The sequence below is a fragment of the Chironomus tepperi genome, unplaced genomic scaffold (assembly GCF_022539635.2).
Source record: "Chironomus tepperi strain 1889 unplaced genomic scaffold, CSIRO-AGI_Ctep_v1 contig_261, whole genome shotgun sequence".
Taxonomy (NCBI): domain Eukaryota; kingdom Metazoa; phylum Arthropoda; class Insecta; order Diptera; family Chironomidae; genus Chironomus; species Chironomus tepperi.
This window is the reverse complement of record NW_027226383.1, coordinates 28,447-47,880: the sequence shown is the minus strand read 5'-3', so window position 1 is coordinate 47,880 and position 19,434 is coordinate 28,447. Positions and strand designations below refer to the sequence as shown.

At 33.7% G+C, this 19,434-nt stretch overlaps 10 protein-coding genes across 10 annotated transcripts; 5 read left to right on the top strand and 5 right to left on the bottom strand.

Moving 5' to 3' along the window:
• The first annotated feature begins 4,835 nt into the window (after positions 1-4,835).
• LOC139091798 (histone H4) lies at positions 4,836-5,213 on the top strand. Its single transcript, XM_070642007.1, has one exon. It carries the CDS (start codon positions 4,873-4,875, stop codon positions 5,182-5,184), a length of 312 nt encoding a protein of 103 aa, XP_070498108.1. The 5' UTR covers positions 4,836-4,872; the 3' UTR covers positions 5,185-5,213.
• Positions 5,214-5,971: 758 nt separating this feature from the next.
• LOC139091796 (histone H2A-like) lies at positions 5,972-6,403 on the bottom strand. Its single transcript, XM_070642004.1, has one exon. It carries the CDS (start codon positions 6,359-6,361, stop codon positions 5,981-5,983), a length of 381 nt encoding a protein of 126 aa, XP_070498105.1. The 5' UTR covers positions 6,362-6,403; the 3' UTR covers positions 5,972-5,980.
• Positions 6,404-6,571: 168 nt separating this feature from the next.
• LOC139091795 (histone H2B) lies at positions 6,572-7,080 on the top strand. Its single transcript, XM_070642003.1, has one exon. The coding sequence runs from the start codon at positions 6,595-6,597 to the stop codon at positions 6,970-6,972; it is 378 nt and encodes a 125-aa protein (XP_070498104.1). The 5' UTR covers positions 6,572-6,594; the 3' UTR covers positions 6,973-7,080.
• A 103-nt stretch (positions 7,081-7,183) lies between these two features.
• Positions 7,184-11,568, bottom strand: LOC139091779 (uncharacterized). Its single transcript, XM_070641985.1, has 4 exons — positions 11,442-11,568; positions 10,361-10,804; positions 7,630-10,302; positions 7,184-7,326 (listed from the first exon to the last, which is right to left on the bottom strand). The coding sequence occupies exons 1-4, from the start codon at positions 11,527-11,529 to the stop codon at positions 7,184-7,186; spliced, it is 3,348 nt and encodes a 1,115-aa protein (XP_070498086.1). The 5' UTR covers positions 11,530-11,568.
• Positions 11,569-12,233: 665 nt separating this feature from the next.
• LOC139091803 (histone H4) lies at positions 12,234-12,640 on the bottom strand. Its single transcript, XM_070642012.1, has one exon. It carries the CDS (start codon positions 12,611-12,613, stop codon positions 12,302-12,304), a length of 312 nt encoding a protein of 103 aa, XP_070498113.1. The 5' UTR covers positions 12,614-12,640; the 3' UTR covers positions 12,234-12,301.
• Positions 12,641-13,019: 379 nt separating this feature from the next.
• On the top strand, positions 13,020-13,437 carry LOC139091774 (histone H3). Its single transcript, XM_070641980.1, has one exon. The coding sequence runs from the start codon at positions 13,020-13,022 to the stop codon at positions 13,428-13,430; it is 411 nt and encodes a 136-aa protein (XP_070498081.1). The 3' UTR covers positions 13,431-13,437.
• A 676-nt stretch (positions 13,438-14,113) lies between these two features.
• LOC139091757 (histone H1B-like) lies at positions 14,114-18,323 on the bottom strand. Its single transcript, XM_070641934.1, has 2 exons — positions 17,977-18,323; positions 14,114-14,898 (listed from the first exon to the last, which is right to left on the bottom strand). Exons 1-2 carry the CDS (start codon positions 18,284-18,286, stop codon positions 14,114-14,116), a joined length of 1,095 nt encoding a protein of 364 aa, XP_070498035.1. The 5' UTR covers positions 18,287-18,323.
• LOC139091816 (histone H2B) lies at positions 16,248-16,681 on the bottom strand. The gene has a single exon (XM_070642027.1). It carries the CDS (start codon positions 16,656-16,658, stop codon positions 16,281-16,283), a length of 378 nt encoding a protein of 125 aa, XP_070498128.1. The 5' UTR covers positions 16,659-16,681; the 3' UTR covers positions 16,248-16,280.
• On the top strand, positions 16,845-17,327 carry LOC139091815 (histone H2A-like). The gene has a single exon (XM_070642026.1). It carries the CDS (start codon positions 16,891-16,893, stop codon positions 17,269-17,271), a length of 381 nt encoding a protein of 126 aa, XP_070498127.1. The 5' UTR covers positions 16,845-16,890; the 3' UTR covers positions 17,272-17,327.
• Positions 18,324-18,687: 364 nt separating the features above from the next.
• On the top strand, positions 18,688-19,104 carry LOC139091775 (histone H3). Its single transcript, XM_070641981.1, has one exon. It carries the CDS (start codon positions 18,694-18,696, stop codon positions 19,102-19,104), a length of 411 nt encoding a protein of 136 aa, XP_070498082.1. The 5' UTR covers positions 18,688-18,693.
• The last annotated feature ends 330 nt before the right edge of the window (positions 19,105-19,434 follow it).

The window sequence follows — 19,434 nt, the reverse complement described above, 5'->3', positions numbered from 1 at the left end:
CTTGAAAATTCTTTAATTAACTACCTCAAAAGTTTCAGAAATCTTTTCAAAATTATTAATTCTCTTCCAGAGTATGAATTTAGTCAGTTCACATCGGTCCGCCAAAGGGAACAGACGTGTTTTTAATTCGCTCCGCAATTAATTCAAAATTCTCAAAAGCTCCAGATAACAACAACAGAGATTAAAGTTTCGAATCTCAGTTCAACTTGTTCAAACGTGTTTTGACTTGTTCGGCAAAATGGTAGAAACGAACGAGGAAAGTAACCAAAAACTTTCGGAAAAACAACCTGAATCTCAACAACATTGCACCCGTGACAACTCTCATCACCGAGGATATAAACAACGAAAAGCAACATGACATTGAGATGAAAATCTCAAAACAAAACAGACATTAATGGATAATTCGTCCAACCATTAAGGGCAGAAAAACGTCGCAGCCAACTTGATGAGCCAAAAAGAATCTAGTGCTAGCAAAAAGAAAGATGATACTTCTCAAATGCCAGGATGAATCTGTACGATGACAGATTTTTCAACTTCAGCGGAGATAACAGCAAAGCACCAGAACAACCAAAACAAAGTTAATCATTCATCGAAAGACAACAACGTAACATCACAGCAGAAACCAAAACCACCACCGATCCATATAACTAGTGGTGGAGGACAGGAGATCAGAAGGTTGATAACAACCAACCCAGGAGTTTTATGATCAATTAAACTCAAAACAAAAGTTGTATCAACGGAGAGTTGGGACGACTACGACAATTCATCAAACTCCTCAGAGAAAAACAACACCACTTTCACACCTATGCAAACCAGGAATTAATTTGCTCTACGGACTTCCAATGATGGAGATCGTTGACTTGGAAAAGGAGTTGAAAACGGAAAACATATCACCAGTTAAAATTGTCAAAATGACAGGAGAACGAAAACGACGACGACCAGAACTACCTTCTGTATTTTAATAAAGTACAGGAAGGTAACATTTTGGAAAACCTTCGAAAGGTTAACTGTGTCTACGGCTTCAAAGTAAAATGGGCTAAATACAACAACAGGCGTAACGGACCTTCTTTCTGTTCGAAATGTTTGCAGTTTGGTCATGGAGTGGTTGTAACAAACCACTAATCTGTTTCAGATGCTCTGAACAGCATGATTCAAAAACCTGTCCTTACATTTCGATTGAAACCAACAAGGTCCCAATCGAAAAACTAAAGTGTCACTTCTGCGGCGAGAAACATACAGCAATCTCACAAGAATGCAACATCAGGAAACAAATAATCGAGAAGTGGAAAGCTAAATCAACGAACGACAACAACCGAAATCAAAACAGACTATCAGGTGAACAACGAAGGATTCCACGAAATCCTGCTGGACAAAGGAATGCTCCACCAACATCAAAAGCAGGTGAACGATCAGGCGGATCTGATCAATTTACATCACAAAGACCAGCTAGGAGTATCCCAGAACCGGTACCAACAACATCTAGAAAACCAGCTTCTGAAACCTCCGCACCAGTCACCATAAAATCGCAAAATAATCATCCACAACAGAAACCCTCAAATCAGGAAATCAAAACAAAACACGAAGAAACAGGAGAAGGGGAAGGAATGGAAATAACAACAGGTCAAAGCCAAAGACCAATAACAATCTAGAAATTATGGACCTAGACTTCAATTCACTAACCTTGGAAACAAACAAGGTCGATCCTGAACCTTCATCCAGTGGTAATACAAAGGAACCAATTTCACCAGCCCAAGGCACAATCGATGAAATGAGCACAGAGACAGATTTATCAAAATGCACGTACTGCCTCAACACATTCATCGAAATCACCACCAAAAATCCAGAGTGCCTAAAACAGGTACAACAAACCATCGGCCCAAAAGTTGCCAAAATCCTCATGAGTCAACATGGATTGTAATCATCAAAAAATCAACGTAATTTACTGGAATGCTAACAGCCTTGCAGATAAGATGTTAGCGTTTCTCGACTACCTCAGCATGCAAAACGTTGATGTTGCGTGCATATCGGAAACATTCCTAAAACCAAACTCCAAAGTAGACTCGCATCCTGACTACGTAATTCATCGATTTGATCGCATTGATAGACCAAAAGGTGGTGTTGCGATCATTGTCAAAAGAAATCTAAAACATCAGCTTCAACCAAGTTACAACACAAAGCTAATAGAATGCATCGGAATAAAAGTCTTCATCAACGAATCAATAAGCTGCCACATCCTCTCCGTCTATCTTCCAGGAGGAAGCAAAGGAAGGAAATAGACGATCATCTAAGAGATGACATCAACAAAATAACAAACATCAGAGGAGACTACTACATCTGCGGAGACTTCAATGCAAAACATCGAGAGTGGAATTGCAACGTAGCAAACAAAGCCGGGACAATACTACAGGATATGTCCGGGGAGTTCATGATCTACTACCCCGATTCACCAACGTATTATCCAGAAGATCCGACGAAATCTGTATCAACAATCGACCTGATGCTCTCAAATTCCAGTCTGAACACTACAGAACTAAAATGCACAGAGGCAATGAGTGACCATTGCGCTGTGTATTTTCAAATCAGGACATCCAAAGTTGACAGAACAGACAACACAGTTTACAGATATGACTACAGAAATGCCAACTGGAAAAAATTCAAATCGTATATAACTCGTCGCATCGAAGACAGCACTCTGGAAAACCCATGCAACACCGTAGAGGAGATAGAACATCATATCGAAGTATTCTCAGAACTCATCATGGATTCCAGAAACAAAACTGTGAAGAAGAAAAGATCAACTTTGAATCGACAAAGCTCACACCAGAAATCAAAGACTTAATCAGGACGAAAAGAAGTCTTCGACGAAGATGGCAACGTAGCAGAGATAATCAAATCAAAACTGAATTAAACATTCTACAGAAAGTCATCAAAGACAAAATTAAGGAACTCAAAAATACAAACTGGAATAAGCGGCTTTCAGAAATCCAACCATCAAACCAAACAGTCTGGAGGATTGCAAAGCATTGCAAGAAAGGTTCAAAATCGATGCCACCGTTGATTGATGCAGATAGAACGTTCATCACTAATAAGGAAAAAGCCAGCGTTCTCAGTGACTATTTTCGTAAAGCACACGAAAATCCACTTGAGGACAACAACCCAGTACATACCCAGGAAGTAGACAACGCAGTGAAGGAAACATTGGAAGGAGAAAATAGTGACTGCACAGAACTTACAAATGTAGAGGAAATCTCATACATTGTAAGAATCTGAAAAATCCTAAAGCACCAGGATTAGACGATGTCAACAACATACTCCTCAAAAATCTTCCACCAAAAGGCTTCGAATATTTGAAGTTCATCATCAACACGTGTCTCAAACTTAACTATTTTCCGAAAGTTTGGAAAAAAGCTAAAGTAATCCCGATCCCAAAACCTGGCAAACCAGCAAACGAAGTGAGCAGCTATAGGCCAATAAGCTTGCTTAGTTCCCTAAGCAAAATATTGGAGAGAGTTTTGCTGAATAGAATAAACGAGCATCTGGAGGATAACAACATCATTCCGACTCAGCAGTGTGGCTTTCGCACAGGACGATCAACATCTCACCAACTCATCAAAGTAATGTTTATAAGCAGGAAGAAATCAACAGGAATGATCTTCCTAGATGTGGAGAAAGCATTTGACAGAGTCTGGCATAACGGACTCTTGTTTAAAATGATCAAATTAGGGTTTCCACTACCACTTATAAAAACTGTAAGATCTTTCCTAAGTGAAAGAACTTTCTCAGTTTTTATTAAAGGTCAGTTCTCAGAAACCAATGAAATCAAATTCGAGTACCACAAGGAGCAGTGCTTTCACCAACTCTCTACAACATCTACACATATGATATTGTAAGAGAAACAACCAACAATATCGCACTCTTCGCAGATGATTGCATTGTATCATTCTGCAGAAAACTCAGCCGATATTGTAACACATACAACACACTGGAAGAAAAGTACAACAATACATGAACAAATGGAAAATAAATCTCAACAAACAGAAGACTAAGCCTTATTCATCACAAGTAGGTACTCCAGGCAACTTCCTAGAGACAACATCAAATTCCTCAACGAAAACATCAAATGGGAAACCGAAGCTAAATATCTGGGAATGATAATCGACAAGAGAGTGACATTAAAGCAGCATGTAGAATATGTGACCAACAGAGCTCACACTGCACTAAGACTACTTTATCCCCTCATCAGCAGGAACTCAATCTCGACGTTCGAAACAAACTTCTCATCTACAAGTTAGCCGTGAGACCCATCTTCACATCCGGCTGTCCAGCATTTGAACGGATGGCAAAAACACATCTACAAAAACTACAAGTACTACAAAACAAATAGAATTGTTCTCAACAAAACAAGATATGAAAGGATATCAGATCTACATACTGAAGCAAAAATACCCTCTATTGAGGACTACGTCGGAAAGTTGCAAGCGAATTTCAACACTCGTCTTGCGTCGCGAAACACCGAATAAACCACAACATAAATTAAAGCAAAACAATTTCAAAATAAAATCAAAAACTTTTGATGAATGCGATAAGAGAATCCTTTAAAAATTTAAATACAAATAAAATGTATCCAAACTTTGTACATAATTAAGTTAAAAATTTAATGAATAAAAAGTTTATTTTAAAAAAAAAAAAAAGTATGAATTTAGGTAAATTAATTTCAGGTAACTTTACGGAATCGACAGAAATTCAAATCGAAATTGTGAGAGAGGGTAAGGTGAGAGAATGTATATAAAGAGAGTGAATTTCATGAATCAGAATCATTCAAGTTTTACATTTTCTTGTGTAAAGAAGTAAAAAATAAATTGAAAATACAAAATGACTGGACGAGGTAAAGGAGGCAAAGGTTTAGGAAAAGGAGGCGCAAAGCGTCATCGTAAAGTTCTTCGTGATAACATCCAAGGAATCACAAAGCCAGCAATCCGTCGTTTGGCTCGTCGTGGTGGTGTCAAGCGTATCTCAGGCTTGATCTACGAAGAAACTCGTGGTGTCTTGAAAGTTTTCTTGGAAAATGTCATCCGTGATGCAGTCACATACACTGAACACGCCAAGAGAAAGACAGTCACAGCTATGGATGTCGTCTATGCATTGAAACGCCAAGGACGTACTCTCTACGGTTTCGGAGGTTAAATTTCTTTCTACATCATCATCAACTTACATCAAATGGTCTTTTTCAAGACCGCAAATTTATTTATGAAGAAAATTATTTTCAATTATTATTCTTAATAATTCTTCTCAGAAATCTTAAAGTATCTTGTACCTGAAATAAAAGAATCAATAAAGTATGTTTATGTTTGTAAATCCTAAGATAATGTCTTTTGTGCTCAAACTACGAAAATTATGCGCCCAAGAGATCAAAAAATACGTTAAAAATTGTTAAACGCAGATTGGTTTCAAGCTAATGACTAGTTCTAACAGATTTTTGATCCACTCGGAGTGTATATGTGATGTAAAATAGAGATGTTATACTCATTCGCTAGTTTTTCAGCCTTTCTAGTTTAATTTTGAATACTACGCACTAAAATCTTCCTAATTGAGCATAAGTAAAAATGTTAATCGCTAGGTCTTTAAATCTACTTAATTCAAATTCAAGAATTTTAAAGGAAAAACTGTTCAATAAAATGGAGTTATTGTTAACAGGAGAGCATAATGTTTAAATGGCAAAATATATGTTGGATGCGAATATCATAAAAACATCTAAAAATAAATGACTTTTCATTAATTTTAGCATAGCTTAGATCATATGAAATAGAAATCAGACTGGCTTATGACTAAAAAAAACTTAATTCAAATATAAAATCGTGTAACGAATGAGAATTATTTTGGTAATTTAATAAAATAAAAATTAGTTTTTCTTTGTGAATTTAAATTTGTCGCCCTGAAAAGGACGGTTTTTAAGATGTTTGAAGGCATATTATTGATGAATTTATGCTTTCGTTTTTGATTCTGTCTTCTTTGGCAACAAGACGGCTTGGATGTTTGGTAAGACACCACCTTGTGCAATTGTGACTCCTGATAAGAGTTTGTTCAATTCTTCGTCATTACGGATGGCCAATTGCAAGTGACGGGGAATGATTCTTGTCTTTTTGTTGTCACGAGCAGCATTTCCTGCCAATTCAAGAACTTCAGCAGCCAAGTATTCCATGACGGCAGCTAAATATACTGGAGCTCCAGCACCAACACGTTCACCATAGTTTCCTTTACGGAGAAGACGATGGATACGACCGACTGGGAATTGTAATCCAGCACGGCTTGAACGTGACTTTGCCTTTGCCTTAACTTTGCCTCCTTTACCACGGCCTGACATTTTTCAATATGTTATTTGATTTGACTTGTACGAGAAAGTTTACAAACGAATGATTATTCGATACTGAGTTGAATGTTCACAAATGTTCAGGTATTTATACTAAAATTGAGAGCGGGAAAAAGAGAGAGGCGTGGCCTATGCTAGATGGTGAGAGAAATTGTATATAAAGAGAGCGAAAAGTGTGAACAGACAACAGTTGTATTCTGAACTTTATTCATAACACATCATAAAAAATGGCACCACCAAAAACAAGCGGAAAAGCTGCAAAGAAAGCCGGTAAGGCACAAAAAGCAATCTCAAAGGATGACAAGAAGAAGAGACGTCATAAGCGTAAGGAATCATACGCAATCTACATCTTCAAAGTCTTGAAACAAGTTCACCCAGACACTGGTGTTTCATCAAAGGCAATGAGCATCATGAACAGTTTCGTCAATGATATCTTCGAACGTATTGCTGCTGAAGCCTCACGATTGGCTCACTACAATAAACGATCAACAATCACAAGTCGCGAGATCCAAACTGCTGTTCGTTTACTCTTGCCTGGTGAATTGGCTAAGCACGCTGTCTCAGAAGGTACAAAGGCTGTCACCAAATACACATCATCCAAGTAAATTGCTATTTCTGTGCTGCATCGCAAAACTCAAATGGTCTTTTTCAAGACCGCAAAATATTTTAAGAAAAAGAGAAAGATTTTAATTAAACAAGACTGAATTTAGGTATTAACATTGTATGTTTTAGTTTTATTAGAGATTGTTCTGAATACATATAAGCTCATAATTTTTATGAACATAAAAACTAAAAATTATTAATTATTTTAGTTATTTATATCACTATGGCTGTGACATGTGGTGTCCATTTAATATTTTCAGCACTTTTTGATATCACTTGAGTAAGGCACATGTGATTATTTGCTCCAAATTTTTCAAAATATTCACTAATATCCCATTCGGTAGGTTTTATTTTCTCTTTTAAAAAAGAGTCCAGTAAATTTTCATTTGAAGCAAAAATATTTCTAAGATACATTAGAAACTGATTACAAGTTAGCTCATCAGTATATTGCACAACATAGAGCATGAAGTCAACAGAATTCAGAAGGATTTTTTTCATTTCAATTTCATTAAAATATTTGCTGTATAATTCTCGTGCAAAATTAAATGAATTAAGCTTTGTTTTGTAAGAATAAATCAGACTTAAATGAAAAATATTAAGTTTAGGCGAGTCATAGATGAAGCTTAAATATCCTTTTTCATTATAGAAATGAAACAGACCAGATTGGTCATATATCAATAATAAATCCTTTTGTTGGTCAAATGTTGAATGGTTTTTGAAGAAATTCCACATATTTTCTAATGTAAATTTATGAAATGCAGCACGATGAAGTAGATTTTCATTTATTATCATGTAATGAATTTCAGAACTATTTAAAAAATTCTCCGATATTTTAATCAAATTAATTAAAAAGTTTTCAATTTCAATTGAATGAGAAAAATAATAAGAATTTAAATATTTTGCAAATGCATTTCCTAGAGCTTTTGTTGCATTTTCTTTTGATAACAAATGTTTATATTTTGTCCAAATAATCTCATAGTTTTGGGTAGACAATGAATAAAGTTCAGGATTTGTTAGTGTAATTAAGAGTTCAGTTTTTTCAAGTTTTGTCAAAATACTTCCATTTTCTTTTAAAAATTCAGATACAAATGTTTCATTGAACTGTAAGTTTTTAATTGAATATTCATCGTGTGGCTTTGAAATATTCAATTGACTGTAGTAAATCATGCCAAAATAAATGACTCCTTTTTGATTCGTGCCTTTGACAAATCCTTTAAATTCCTGGTCTGAAAGATATTCTTTAACTGCTTTACTAATTTGATCACAATGAATATAATTTGAATGATAAAAAGGATTGAAAGTAGCTGTACAGACAGTTTCAGATTCATTTACATGAAGCATTTCAGTAAAGACTTCGTGATCCTTACTAAAGAATTTCAAAAGAAATTCAAAAATTTCTGGATTTTGTGAATTTAAGAAATGAAAGAAAATTTTCTTAAATTTTGTTCTTAAAAGATCAGAAAATAGCGGATGGAATTTGCTTGTTTTGGAACTACTTGGGTCATCTATGTACTCAATTATAAAATTCGAAACATTTTCCATATTTTTACCATTCAAAAATGCATTGAAAAATGTCTGAAGTCTCAAAACTGCTTCATCATAATTTAATTCTTTATTTACTTCGTAAATATTGTCAATAAAATATTTTGCAAGGAAGTAATCCATAAAAATTCTATGAGTAAATTTGATTTTGTTATCCTTTTTACTTTTATAAACTATATTATTTTTGAGAATTGTTTCATACTCAGCAGGACTTAATGGTGTTTCTCGCATTATACTCAATTTTGGGATATTAATGAAATTAAGAGCAATTATTGCACTTTTCTGATAAAATTTTAAACTATTTTTATTCCTATCCCAATCATAGATTCTTAAATTAACTAATTCGTCATTATATTTATACGAGGTAGATAAGTTGGAGTTGAATGAAATAATATCGGCTGTTGTGTTCAATTTTTGAGGAGATATAGTGTCAATTAAAACTTTACCGAATTGTGACTTTAAAATTGGAAATTTAGAACCAATAAAACTTAAAGATAAAATAATAATAATGATATTCAAAATAGTCAAATATTTTTTTGGCTTTTGTTTTTTATGACAATTTTCAGTGTTTTCTAAATAATTCTTCATATTTTCAATCATTTTTCCAAAATAATCAAATAATTCTGGAAAATGATTCTGTATTTCTTTAAGCTTATCTGGCTGATGTGAATACATTCCAATTAAATGTGGTGGACGAACAATCACCTCACTGTGATGTTGACTAACTGGATATTTCTTAAAAACTACATCTATAATATTTTCTTTTCCATTAGAAGCTTTGCATTTTTGAACGATTTGTTCAAATTCTTGCATTGCCTTTTTATCTTTGCTTGTGTACGGTTTTGATTGGTTGGAATAGACTAAGTACACTGCATAATGACAAAGCTCATGTATTAAAGTTCCAATTGCAAAATGTTTTCTTGATTCATCAAGAAGCTGCTTTGCTCCAATGTAAATAGTTCCTTCGAAATAAAATACACCTAATGTACTGTCTGATGATGTAGGATCGGTTATATTAACAGCATTACGATTAAAGTCAAAAATGATTGTAAAATTCTTCTTTGATGCGACAATTTTGAGAATTATATTAAGCTGTGGATCTCGAGATAAATATTTGTAAGCTTCAGCTACAAGCTTTTGCTTCTCCTGTATCCCAGTTACGTCATGAGCGATTGATGAGTTTTGCATAAGGGTGTAGATGTGCTTGTCAACCAGTTCTTTTGAGTGCTTTTTATGGATTTGTCTGATCACTTCTTGCTCCATATAACTTAATTCATCAAAAACTCCTTTTTGGCATTCATGTGGAGCTAGGTAAATCTCATTCATCAAAAGAATTTCATAAATATTGAAAGCTTTTGCTTCCACTGCGGCATTTGCTGCTGACTTGTTAGTCAAATCAAAGTAAAACTCTAAACGATTTGAACAATTTAGAATTTTTTTCACTTTTTCTTCATTTTTGTCAGTAATCGCTGCATGTAGTTGACTAGTTGTATTGTAAAATCTCTTGAAGTTATCTGAAAGCTCATTAATGTCAATTCCTTTAGGATACGTCAAGTTCGCTTGAGCTAAGATGAGAAGAACCTCAGAATGGTGATTTTTCCAAGCTAAATCTTGAGCGCTAACTCCATCATAAGCTGTGGATTTAGTGCCAAAATTCAAAAATGTTTTGACCATCTCCGCATTTCCAGCTTCAGCAGCAATCATCAGTAAATTATGATCTTGTGAGTCAGCAATTAAATCAACCCAAATTACATTATCACTCGAATATAATTTCCAATTTTTGCATAATCCTGCGTGAAAAAATGTTATATTATCATCCGTTTTTAGTGTAACTTATGACTTACGTACCTAACCTTCCTTTACTTAAAGATTTTGCCAGAAAATCGACAAGAAAATTAAAAATATTTTCATTTATGTCATTTGAAATCTCGTAAAAGTAGAAATCAAGAAATAAGAAATTTGGAATGTCTTTTGACTTCCAGTAAATTAAAAAATTGTTATTTCTCTTGGATGCCAAAAATATAATAACACTTGTGTCAACAAATTTGCTGCTTAGTTTTTCAAGGTTGTCTGCATCGAAAGCTTCAAAAGAATTCTCAATTCTAATTTTGATGACTAAAACTGTTTCTTTATTCTGAATTTCTTTGTTGATTTCTTGTAGGTTCAACAATGCCATAAAGGTCTGAATATTATTAATGCTGAATTCAGTTTGTTTGATCTCCTTTGGTACCTCCTCCATTTCAATAGTTACATGATTGTTGTCTAGCTTTGACTGCTGTTCTTGTCGAAATTCTAAGAATTAATTAATTTAAATTTGAGTAATTTTGATTTTTTTGCGAATCTACAAAATTTTACAATTTTTCATGTCTAATGTCTAATATAATAAGCAACTCATTAGTATTCTAAATGCTCTCCACAGACCCAAAACTCCAAGAAAATCGAAATTACATTACTGGCCAGACCAATGTCCAATACAGTATCTTTAGATAAAAACATTCAAATCAGAAGAAATAAGAACAATTACCGGAAACAAGTGAGAGAATTCGCAGCTTAAAATTATCATGTGCTGCCGAAGAAGCACAGACACAATTTCCGGAAATACCTATTGAATAAGTCAACATGAATAATAAACTTTTTCTGCCGTGGTATCGACATGAGAATTAAGATGAAAAGAAAATCAGCAAACAAAAGAAGTGAAACCGGTTTTTGAAGACGAATTTTCGCAAAATAAATATTCGTCATAGCTTTACGTCGTCATATTATCAGTATGACGCTAAGTTACCCTGATAACACCTCGAGGACTGAATTAGAATCATTTTTACAGCCAAAAAGTCAGTTTGCTGCATTGAGCCACTCAGAATTTTGAATAAATGTTTCCCAAAGAAATTGATTTGCATTAAATGAATGCTTAATTTCTTATGAACCTTACCATCATTTAAATCACCTTCATTACGACAATATGGTAATTTTAAAATTTTTTCAATTATTTTTTGAAAATTTCCTTTGTTTAAGAACATTGCACAAAACAATTAACACTGATCTTGACAATTTGAAAGATAAACCAAGACTAATAAAAAATTGGGGAAGCATATAAAAATGATTCTCAATGTATCTTTAAAAGTAATAAGAAGCAAGAAGGTAGGAACGAAAACGGAAAAAATAAAATCTGCAAACAAAGTTTGTGTGATTCTATGGATTTTAAAGCGCATTTCTGGTGCACAAAAGACAACTTCAGTGAATCCCGCTAAAATGGTTACTTTTGAATGATCACCTAATGATAAGGATTGAAACTGAGTACAAGATAGTTGTGAATTTAACTAAAAATTCCAACAGTTCAAAGCAGCAACCATAAAGTTAGTGACAAACAGACAATTGTAAATTAATAAAACAATGACGCTGTTAATTTAAACGCGGTCTGCAAAAAACGTGAACAACACAGGAAAGAATAGGAAATGTTTATATGTGTTTTGAACTCTCTCCAAAATATATGACCTGAAAGCATAATATGTATTTTACTTAAATATTTTAAGCACGTTAATATACAAATTGCTTCGCAAAATGTTAACACAAGCGCATGATAAATAAATATTAATGAAATATTAATGCTCAGCATAACTTGATGAATATTTGAATAATTTAATTGAATATTATTTAATTTTGAACATAGCTTTTGCTTAAATCTATATAAAACCCTGTAAAACAATAAATAAAAATAATTTTCTTCATAAATAAATTGGCGGTCTTGAAAAAGACCATTTAATGTAAGTTGATGATGATGTAGAAAGAAATTTAACCTCCGAAACCGTAGAGAGTACGTCCTTGGCGTTTCAATGCATAGACGACATCCATAGCTGTGACTGTCTTTCTCTTGGCGTGTTCAGTGTATGTGACTGCATCACGGATGACATTTTCCAAGAAAACTTTCAAGACACCACGAGTTTCTTCATAGATCAAGCCTGAGATACGCTTGACACCACCACGACGAGCCAAACGACGGATTGCTGGCTTTGTGATTCCTTGGATGTTATCACGAAGAACTTTACGATGACGCTTTGCGCCTCCTTTTCCTAAACCTTTGCCTCCTTTACCTCGTCCAGTCATTTTGTATTTTCAATATATTTTTTACTTCTTAACACGAGAAAATGTAAAACTTGAATGATGCTGATTCTTGAAATTCACTCTCTTTATATACATTCTCTCACATTCCCCTCTCTCACAATTTTGATTTGAATTTCTGTTGATTTAATAAAGTTACCTGAAATTAATTTACCTAAATTCATACTCTGGAAGAGAATTAATAATTTTGAAAATATTTTAGAAACTTTTACCTAAATTAATTAAAATTTTTTAAGAAATTATCAAAAGTCTCTCATTTCCCCTCATTCTTGCTCTCCCTACCACACATTCTTCTCTTCGCGCCATAAACATAATATAAATAGGGGACGCATTTCTTACTTTAGCATTATTTCTCATTTGTATTTCAAATCGAATACTCGAAAACTAAAAAATGGCCCGTACAAAGCAAACAGCTCGTAAATCAACTGGTGGAAAAGCACCACGTAAACAATTGGCAACAAAAGCTGCCCGTAAATCAGCACCAGCAACTGGAGGAGTTAAGAAGCCACATCGTTATCGTCCAGGTACAGTTGCTCTTCGTGAAATCCGTCGTTATCAGAAATCGACTGAATTGTTGATCCGCAAATTGCCATTCCAACGTCTTGTCCGTGAAATCGCTCAAGATTTCAAGACTGACTTGCGTTTCCAATCATCAGCAGTCATGGCTTTACAAGAAGCATCTGAAGCTTATCTCGTCGGATTATTCGAAGACACAAACTTGTGCGCCATCCATGCCAAGCGTGTCACAATCATGCCAAAGGACATCCAACTTGCTCGTCGTATCCGTGGTGAACGTGCTTAAATTCTCATAGCAAAGAAATATTTACAACTGAACGGTCTTTTTCAAGACCACCAAAAATATTAACATGAAAAGAAGAAAATTTTAATCAATATTATGATCTCAATTTAAAATTAGGACATTTAATTTATTAAGGACATTGGGCATACTTTTTACAGTAGATTTATATTTTTACATGATTTTCATAAGAGTTTAGGTTATTATTAATAGAATATTCAACATTTTTGTGTTTTGTATCAATGATTGAACGGGTATGTGAGTAGTAACAATCACGATGACGACAAAATAACTAATGGAAGAAAGCTGTTGATATAAGATACATTGCATTTGGTATTGGTAGGTAGCAAGCGATAGAAAAAGTTAAGGGATATCTGAGAGAGGCTATGAATTACAATCGTTCTGTACAGCCAGCGAATAACTGGATTTTGGTTCTAATTACTTAACCATATATGTATATCCATATTATTTAGTATAAAATGTACATATGTTGTAAATATCACAGAATTTTTATTAATTTTATATAAAATAGACTAAAATTGTAATCAAAAATTTAATTTTTCTTTCTCGAATGAGATTTTGTAGTCTTGAAAAAGACTATTTATAATGATTGCTGATTATCAGCCATGATTTGTGCTTATACGATAAGTTTCTTAGCTTAGAATATTAATTTTGGTTGCTTGTCTGATTTAAGCTTTCTTTGCTGCTGGCTTCTTTGCGGCTTTTGGCTTCTTGTCCGCAGCTGGCTTCTTTGCTTTTGGTGCTGCTGCCTTTTTTGGTTTGGCAGCAACTATAGCTTTTGGTGCTGCTTTTGGTTTTGCTGCAGCTTTTGGTTTTGGTGCTGCCTTTTTGGCGGCTGGCTTTGCTGCTGCTGGTTTCTTTGTGGTCTTTGCAACTGGCTTCTTTACTTTTGTGGCTGCAGCTGCTTTTGGCTTCTTGGCAATTGTTTTCTTGACTTTTTTCTCACCAGCTTTCTTTGGCTTAGCGGCAGCGGCCTTCTTTGGCTTCTTTTCAACAGCCTTCTTTACAACTTTTTCTTTCTTGGCTGATGCTTTCAATTTGAATGATCCTGATGCTCCTTTACCTTTAACTTGTAACAATTGTCCCTTTTCAACAGCTGATTTCAAGAATTTCTTGATAAATGGAGCCAACTTATCAACATCAACTTTGTATTGAGCTACAAGGAACTTCTTGATGGCTTGTAATGATGAACCACCTCGTTCCTTTAATGTCTTAACTGCATTGACAACCATTTCACTGACTGGTGGATGAGTTCTTGGTGCCTTTGGTTTCTTTGGCTTGTCAGATTTTGGTTTCTTCTCTTTCTTGGCTTTTGCTGGTGAGGCAACTGGTGATGGTGCGACTTCTACTGCTGGATCAGACATTTTTGATTTATTTCTTAATTTTTCTTGTATTAAAAGAATTTTCAAATTGAAAATATTATGAGAAATTACAAGTTTTGTGGGTCCCTTAACTATGAGATGTGAATGGAAACGAAGCCTCGCACTCAATTTTTGTTGTAAAAATTTCCTTCATAAACTTCGGTGTCAATCTCAAAATTTGTTAATTATTGCAGAAACTTTAATTGTGCGATTCAAAATAGTTTTGCAATCTTATTTTAAATTGAAATGTTAATTCAGATTTTAATTTAAAAATATTAAATTAAATCTGCAAATTGCAAAAAAATTAAGTTAAAGTTGAAATTTATGAAAAAATATTGAAATTATCTTAATTAAATTTGAATAACTTTTGAACCGATTGACATAATTTGGTCAAATTTTCACTTAAGGATAGTTAATTTAATATAAAATTAGAAAATATAAGAGAAATTCTCAAATTATTAGTTAACTTAACTACAGGGACGTCCTCAAAAAATAATGTTTGACTCTCAGTGCTTGAAAATTTTGTAAATAAATTTTAATGAAATTAACTTTAACTTTCTCATGTCTCATGAAACTCAATTAAGTGGTAAAATGCAGAAATTTGTAAAAATGTTCAATTAAGTTAAATGTTGCCAAATTAATAATTATAATTTAAGTTAAATTAATTTTAAAAATTCTTCATATCGAAAACAACTTTCAATGACTCAGTACATAGACTATAAGATAACTGTAAATGAAATTATATGGAGTGAGACTGAGTTTATAGTTTAATGCCAGAAAAGAACATTTTTGTTAATTTAACTATTTTATCACAAATATTTTTTATTTGACATGCATTATTTAAGATTTTTCTAGGTAAAGTTAATGGCAAATAATGCAAACTGTGTTATCATTTGAAACAACGTAATAGTAATCGTGCTCATAAAGAGTTTTCAGTGAACAGAAAAGAATAAGTTTTATTCAGAATTATTTTATATTTTATTTTCAAAATTTTGTTGTATTTTACTTATTATTGTTTAACTAATTTAAGTGTTTAAAATGCCAGAAAAGAACATTTTTGTTAATTTAACTATTTTATCACAAATATTTTTTTGATTTGACTTATTTAAGATTTTTCTAGGTTATCAATGCGTGTTATCAGAATTGCCAAAAACAAGAAAAATCGTCTCATATAGAGTTTTCAGTCAAGAAAAGAATAATATTCAGAATTATATTTTATTTTCGAAGATTTTGTTTAATTTACTAAACTAATTTAGTGTTTAATTATTTACAATAATATTTAATATAATTTGTTATCAATATTTTATTAAGTGACTAAATATAGAATAATTATTAGTGAGATAGATTCATTTGTACTATGGGAATGATAATATATGACTCATTTGATTATTAAATCTTTCTCTTTTTCATAAAATCATTTTGCGGTCTTGAAAAAGACCATTTGAGATTTGCGATGCAGCACAGAAATAGCAATTTACTTGGATGATGTGTATTTGGTCACAGCTTTTGTTCCTTCTGAGACAGCGTGCTTAGCCAATTCACCAGGCAAGAGTAAACGAACAGCAGTTTGGATCTCGCGACTTGTGATTGTTGATCGTTTATTGTAGTGAGCCAATCGTGAGGCTTCAGCAGCAATACGTTCGAAGATATCATTGACGAAACTGTTCATGATGCTCATTGCCTTTGATGAAACACCAGTGTCTGGGTGAACTTGTTTCAAGACTTTGAAGATGTAGATTGCGTATGATTCCTTACGCTTATGACGTCTCTTCTTCTTGTCATCCTTTGAGATTGCTTTTTGTGCCTTACCGGCTTTCTTTGCAGCTTTTCCGCTTGTTTTTGGTGGTGCCATTTTTTATGATGTGTTTTGAATGATTTTCAGAATACAACTGTTGTCTCTTCACACTTTTCGTTCTCTTTATATACGTTTTCTCTCACCATGTAGCATAAGTCACGCCTCTCTCTTTTCCCGCTCTCAATTTTAGTATAAATACCTGAACATTTGTGAACATTCAACTCAGTATCGAATCATCATTCGTTTGTAAACTTTCTCGTACAAGTCAAATCAAATAACATATTGAAAAATGTCAGGCCGTGGTAAAGGAGGCAAAGTTAAGGCAAAGGCAAAGTCACGTTCAAGCCGTGCTGGATTACAATTCCCAGTCGGTCGTATCCATCGTCTTCTCCGTAAAGGAAACTATGGTGAACGTGTTGGTGCTGGAGCTCCAGTATATTTAGCTGCCGTCATGGAATACTTGGCTGCTGAAGTTCTTGAATTGGCAGGAAATGCAGCTCGTGACAACAAAAAGACAAGAATCATTCCACGTCACTTGCAATTGGCCATCCGTAATGACGAAGAATTGAACAAACTTTTATCAGGAGTCACAATTGCACAAGGTGGTGTCTTACCAAACATCCAAGCCGTCTTGTTGCCAAAGAAGACAGAATCAAAAACGAAAGCATAAATTCATCAATAATGTGCCTTCAAACATCTTAAAACCGTCCTTTTCAGGGCGACAAATTTAAATTCACAAAGAAAAACTAATTTTTACTTTATTAAATAACTCAAAATAATTCTTATTCGTTACACGCTTTTTACATTTGGATTAAGTTTAATTTTGCCATAATTCTGCCTGATTTCTACCTCATATGAACTAAGCTATGCTAAAATTAATGAAAAATCAGTTAGTACCAGATATTTTTATGATATTCGCATCCAACATATATTTTGTCATTTAAACATTATGCTCCCCTGTTAACAAAAACTCCATTTTATTGAACCTTTAAAATTCTTGAATTTAAATGAAATAGATTTAAAACAACATTTAGAGACCTAGCGATTAACCTTATTACACATATTACTATACCATAAAATTAAACTAGAAAGGCTGAAATCCTAGCGAATCTATAACAGGGAGATTATATCACATATGCACTCCGAGTGTATCATTAGAACTAGTCATTAACTTGTCTGCTTTTAACAATTTTTAACGTATTTTTTGTTCTCTTGGGCACATGGGCTGAAATATCAATATATTTCAGGTACACGAGCATTTAAGATACTTTATGGAATTAAGAATAATAATCAAAAATAATTTTCTTCATAAATAAATTGGCGGTCTTGAAAAAGACCATTTGATGTAAGTTGTTGATGATGTAGAAATAAATTTAACCTCCGAAACCGTAGAGAGTACGTCCTTGACGTTTCAATGCATAGACGACATCCATAGCTGTGACTGTCTTTCTCTTGGCGTGTTCAGTGTATGTGACTGCATCACGGATGACATTTTCCAAGAAAACTTTCAAGACACCACGAGTTTCTTCGTAGATCAAGCCTGAGATACGCTTGACACCACCACGACGAGCCAAACGACGGATTGCTGGCTTTGTGATTCCTTGGATGTTATCACGAAGAACTTTACGATGACGCTTTGCGCCTCCTTTTCCTAAACCTTTGCCTCCTTTACCTCGTCCAGTCATTTTGTATTTTCAATTTATTTTTTACTTCTTTACACAAGAAAATGTAAAACTTGAATGATGCTGAATCATGAAATTCGCTCTCTTTATATACATTCTCTCACCTTCCCTTCTCACTCAATTTCGATTTGAATTTCTGTCGATTCCGAAAAGTTACCTAAAATTAATTTAACTAAATCCATACTCTGGATGAGAATTAATAATTTTCAAAATATTTTGGAAACTTTTACCTAAATTAATTAAAGAATTTTCAAGAAATTATCAAAAGTCTCTCATTTCCCCTCATTCTTACTCTCCCTACCACACATCTATATCTTCGCGCCAAGAAAATAATATAAATAGGAGACGCATTTCTTACTTTAACATTATTTCTCATTTGTATTTCAAATCGAAAACTTAAAACTAAAAAAATGGCCCGTACAAAGCAAACAGCTCGTAAATCAACTGGTGGAAAAGCACCACGTAAACAATTGGCAACAAAAGCTGCCCGTAAATCAGCACCAGCAACCGGAGGAGTTAAGAAGCCACATCGTTATCGTCCAGGTACAGTTGCTCTTCGTGAAATCCGTCGTTATCAGAAATCGACTGAATTGTTGATCCGCAAATTGCCATTCCAACGTCTTGTTCGTGAAATCGCTCAAGATTTCAAGACTGACTTGCGTTTCCAATCATCAGCAGTCATGGCTTTACAAGAAGCATCTGAAGCTTATCTCGTCGGATTATTCGAAGACACAAACTTGTGCGCCATTCATGCCAAGCGTGTCACAATCATGCCAAAGGACATCCAACTTGCCCGTCGTATCCGTGGTGAACGTGCTTAAATTCTTATAGCGAAGAATTATTTACAACTGAACGGTCTTTTTCAAGACCACCAAAAATATTAACATGAAAAGAAGAAAATTTTAATTAATCTCTAGAACTTATACGAAAACTATGACGTTTTGAATGCTTATGCTGCTTTCATGTTTGAAGTAGGATAAAATATTGAATATTTATTTTCCGTTAAAGCTTGCATGTTTGTTTTATCATAAGAGAAAGAAATGAGAATATGTTGAAAATATCATCAGTCTCTTATTGCAATTTTTTCATGCAGAGATTCTCTTGATCTTCACCTTTATGCATTTCGTATGTTAAATGATCTTGAACATTGA

Excerpts from the sequence above, each read along its gene's own strand:
- LOC139091798 (XM_070642007.1), top strand. The coding sequence starts at position 4,873 with ATGACTGGACGAGGTAAAGGAGGCAAAGGTTTAGGAAAAGGAGGCGCA.
- LOC139091796 (XM_070642004.1), bottom strand. The coding sequence starts at position 6,361 with ATGTCAGGCCGTGGTAAAGGAGGCAAAGTTAAGGCAAAGGCAAAGTCA.
- LOC139091795 (XM_070642003.1), top strand. The coding sequence starts at position 6,595 with ATGGCACCACCAAAAACAAGCGGAAAAGCTGCAAAGAAAGCCGGTAAG.
- LOC139091779 (XM_070641985.1), bottom strand. The coding sequence starts at position 11,529 with ATGTTCTTAAACAAAGGAAATTTTCAAAAAATAATTGAAAAAATTTTA. Across the intron at positions 10,805-11,441 it reads TGAAGGTGATTTAAATGATG|AATTTCGACAAGAACAGCAG; the intron begins GTAAGGTTCATA and ends ATTAATTCTTAG. Across the intron at positions 10,303-10,360 it reads TTTAAGTAAAGGAAGGTTAG|GATTATGCAAAAATTGGAAA; the intron begins GTACGTAAGTCA and ends TTTTTCACGCAG.
- LOC139091803 (XM_070642012.1), bottom strand. The coding sequence starts at position 12,613 with ATGACTGGACGAGGTAAAGGAGGCAAAGGTTTAGGAAAAGGAGGCGCA.
- LOC139091774 (XM_070641980.1), top strand. The coding sequence starts at position 13,020 with ATGGCCCGTACAAAGCAAACAGCTCGTAAATCAACTGGTGGAAAAGCA.
- LOC139091816 (XM_070642027.1), bottom strand. The coding sequence starts at position 16,658 with ATGGCACCACCAAAAACAAGCGGAAAAGCTGCAAAGAAAGCCGGTAAG.
- LOC139091815 (XM_070642026.1), top strand. The coding sequence starts at position 16,891 with ATGTCAGGCCGTGGTAAAGGAGGCAAAGTTAAGGCAAAGGCAAAGTCA.
- LOC139091757 (XM_070641934.1), bottom strand. The coding sequence starts at position 18,286 with ATGACTGGACGAGGTAAAGGAGGCAAAGGTTTAGGAAAAGGAGGCGCA. Across the intron at positions 14,899-17,976 it reads TCTCTACGGTTTCGGAGGTT|TTAAGGGACCCACAAAACTT; the intron begins AAATTTATTTCT and ends CACATCTCATAG.
- LOC139091775 (XM_070641981.1), top strand. The coding sequence starts at position 18,694 with ATGGCCCGTACAAAGCAAACAGCTCGTAAATCAACTGGTGGAAAAGCA.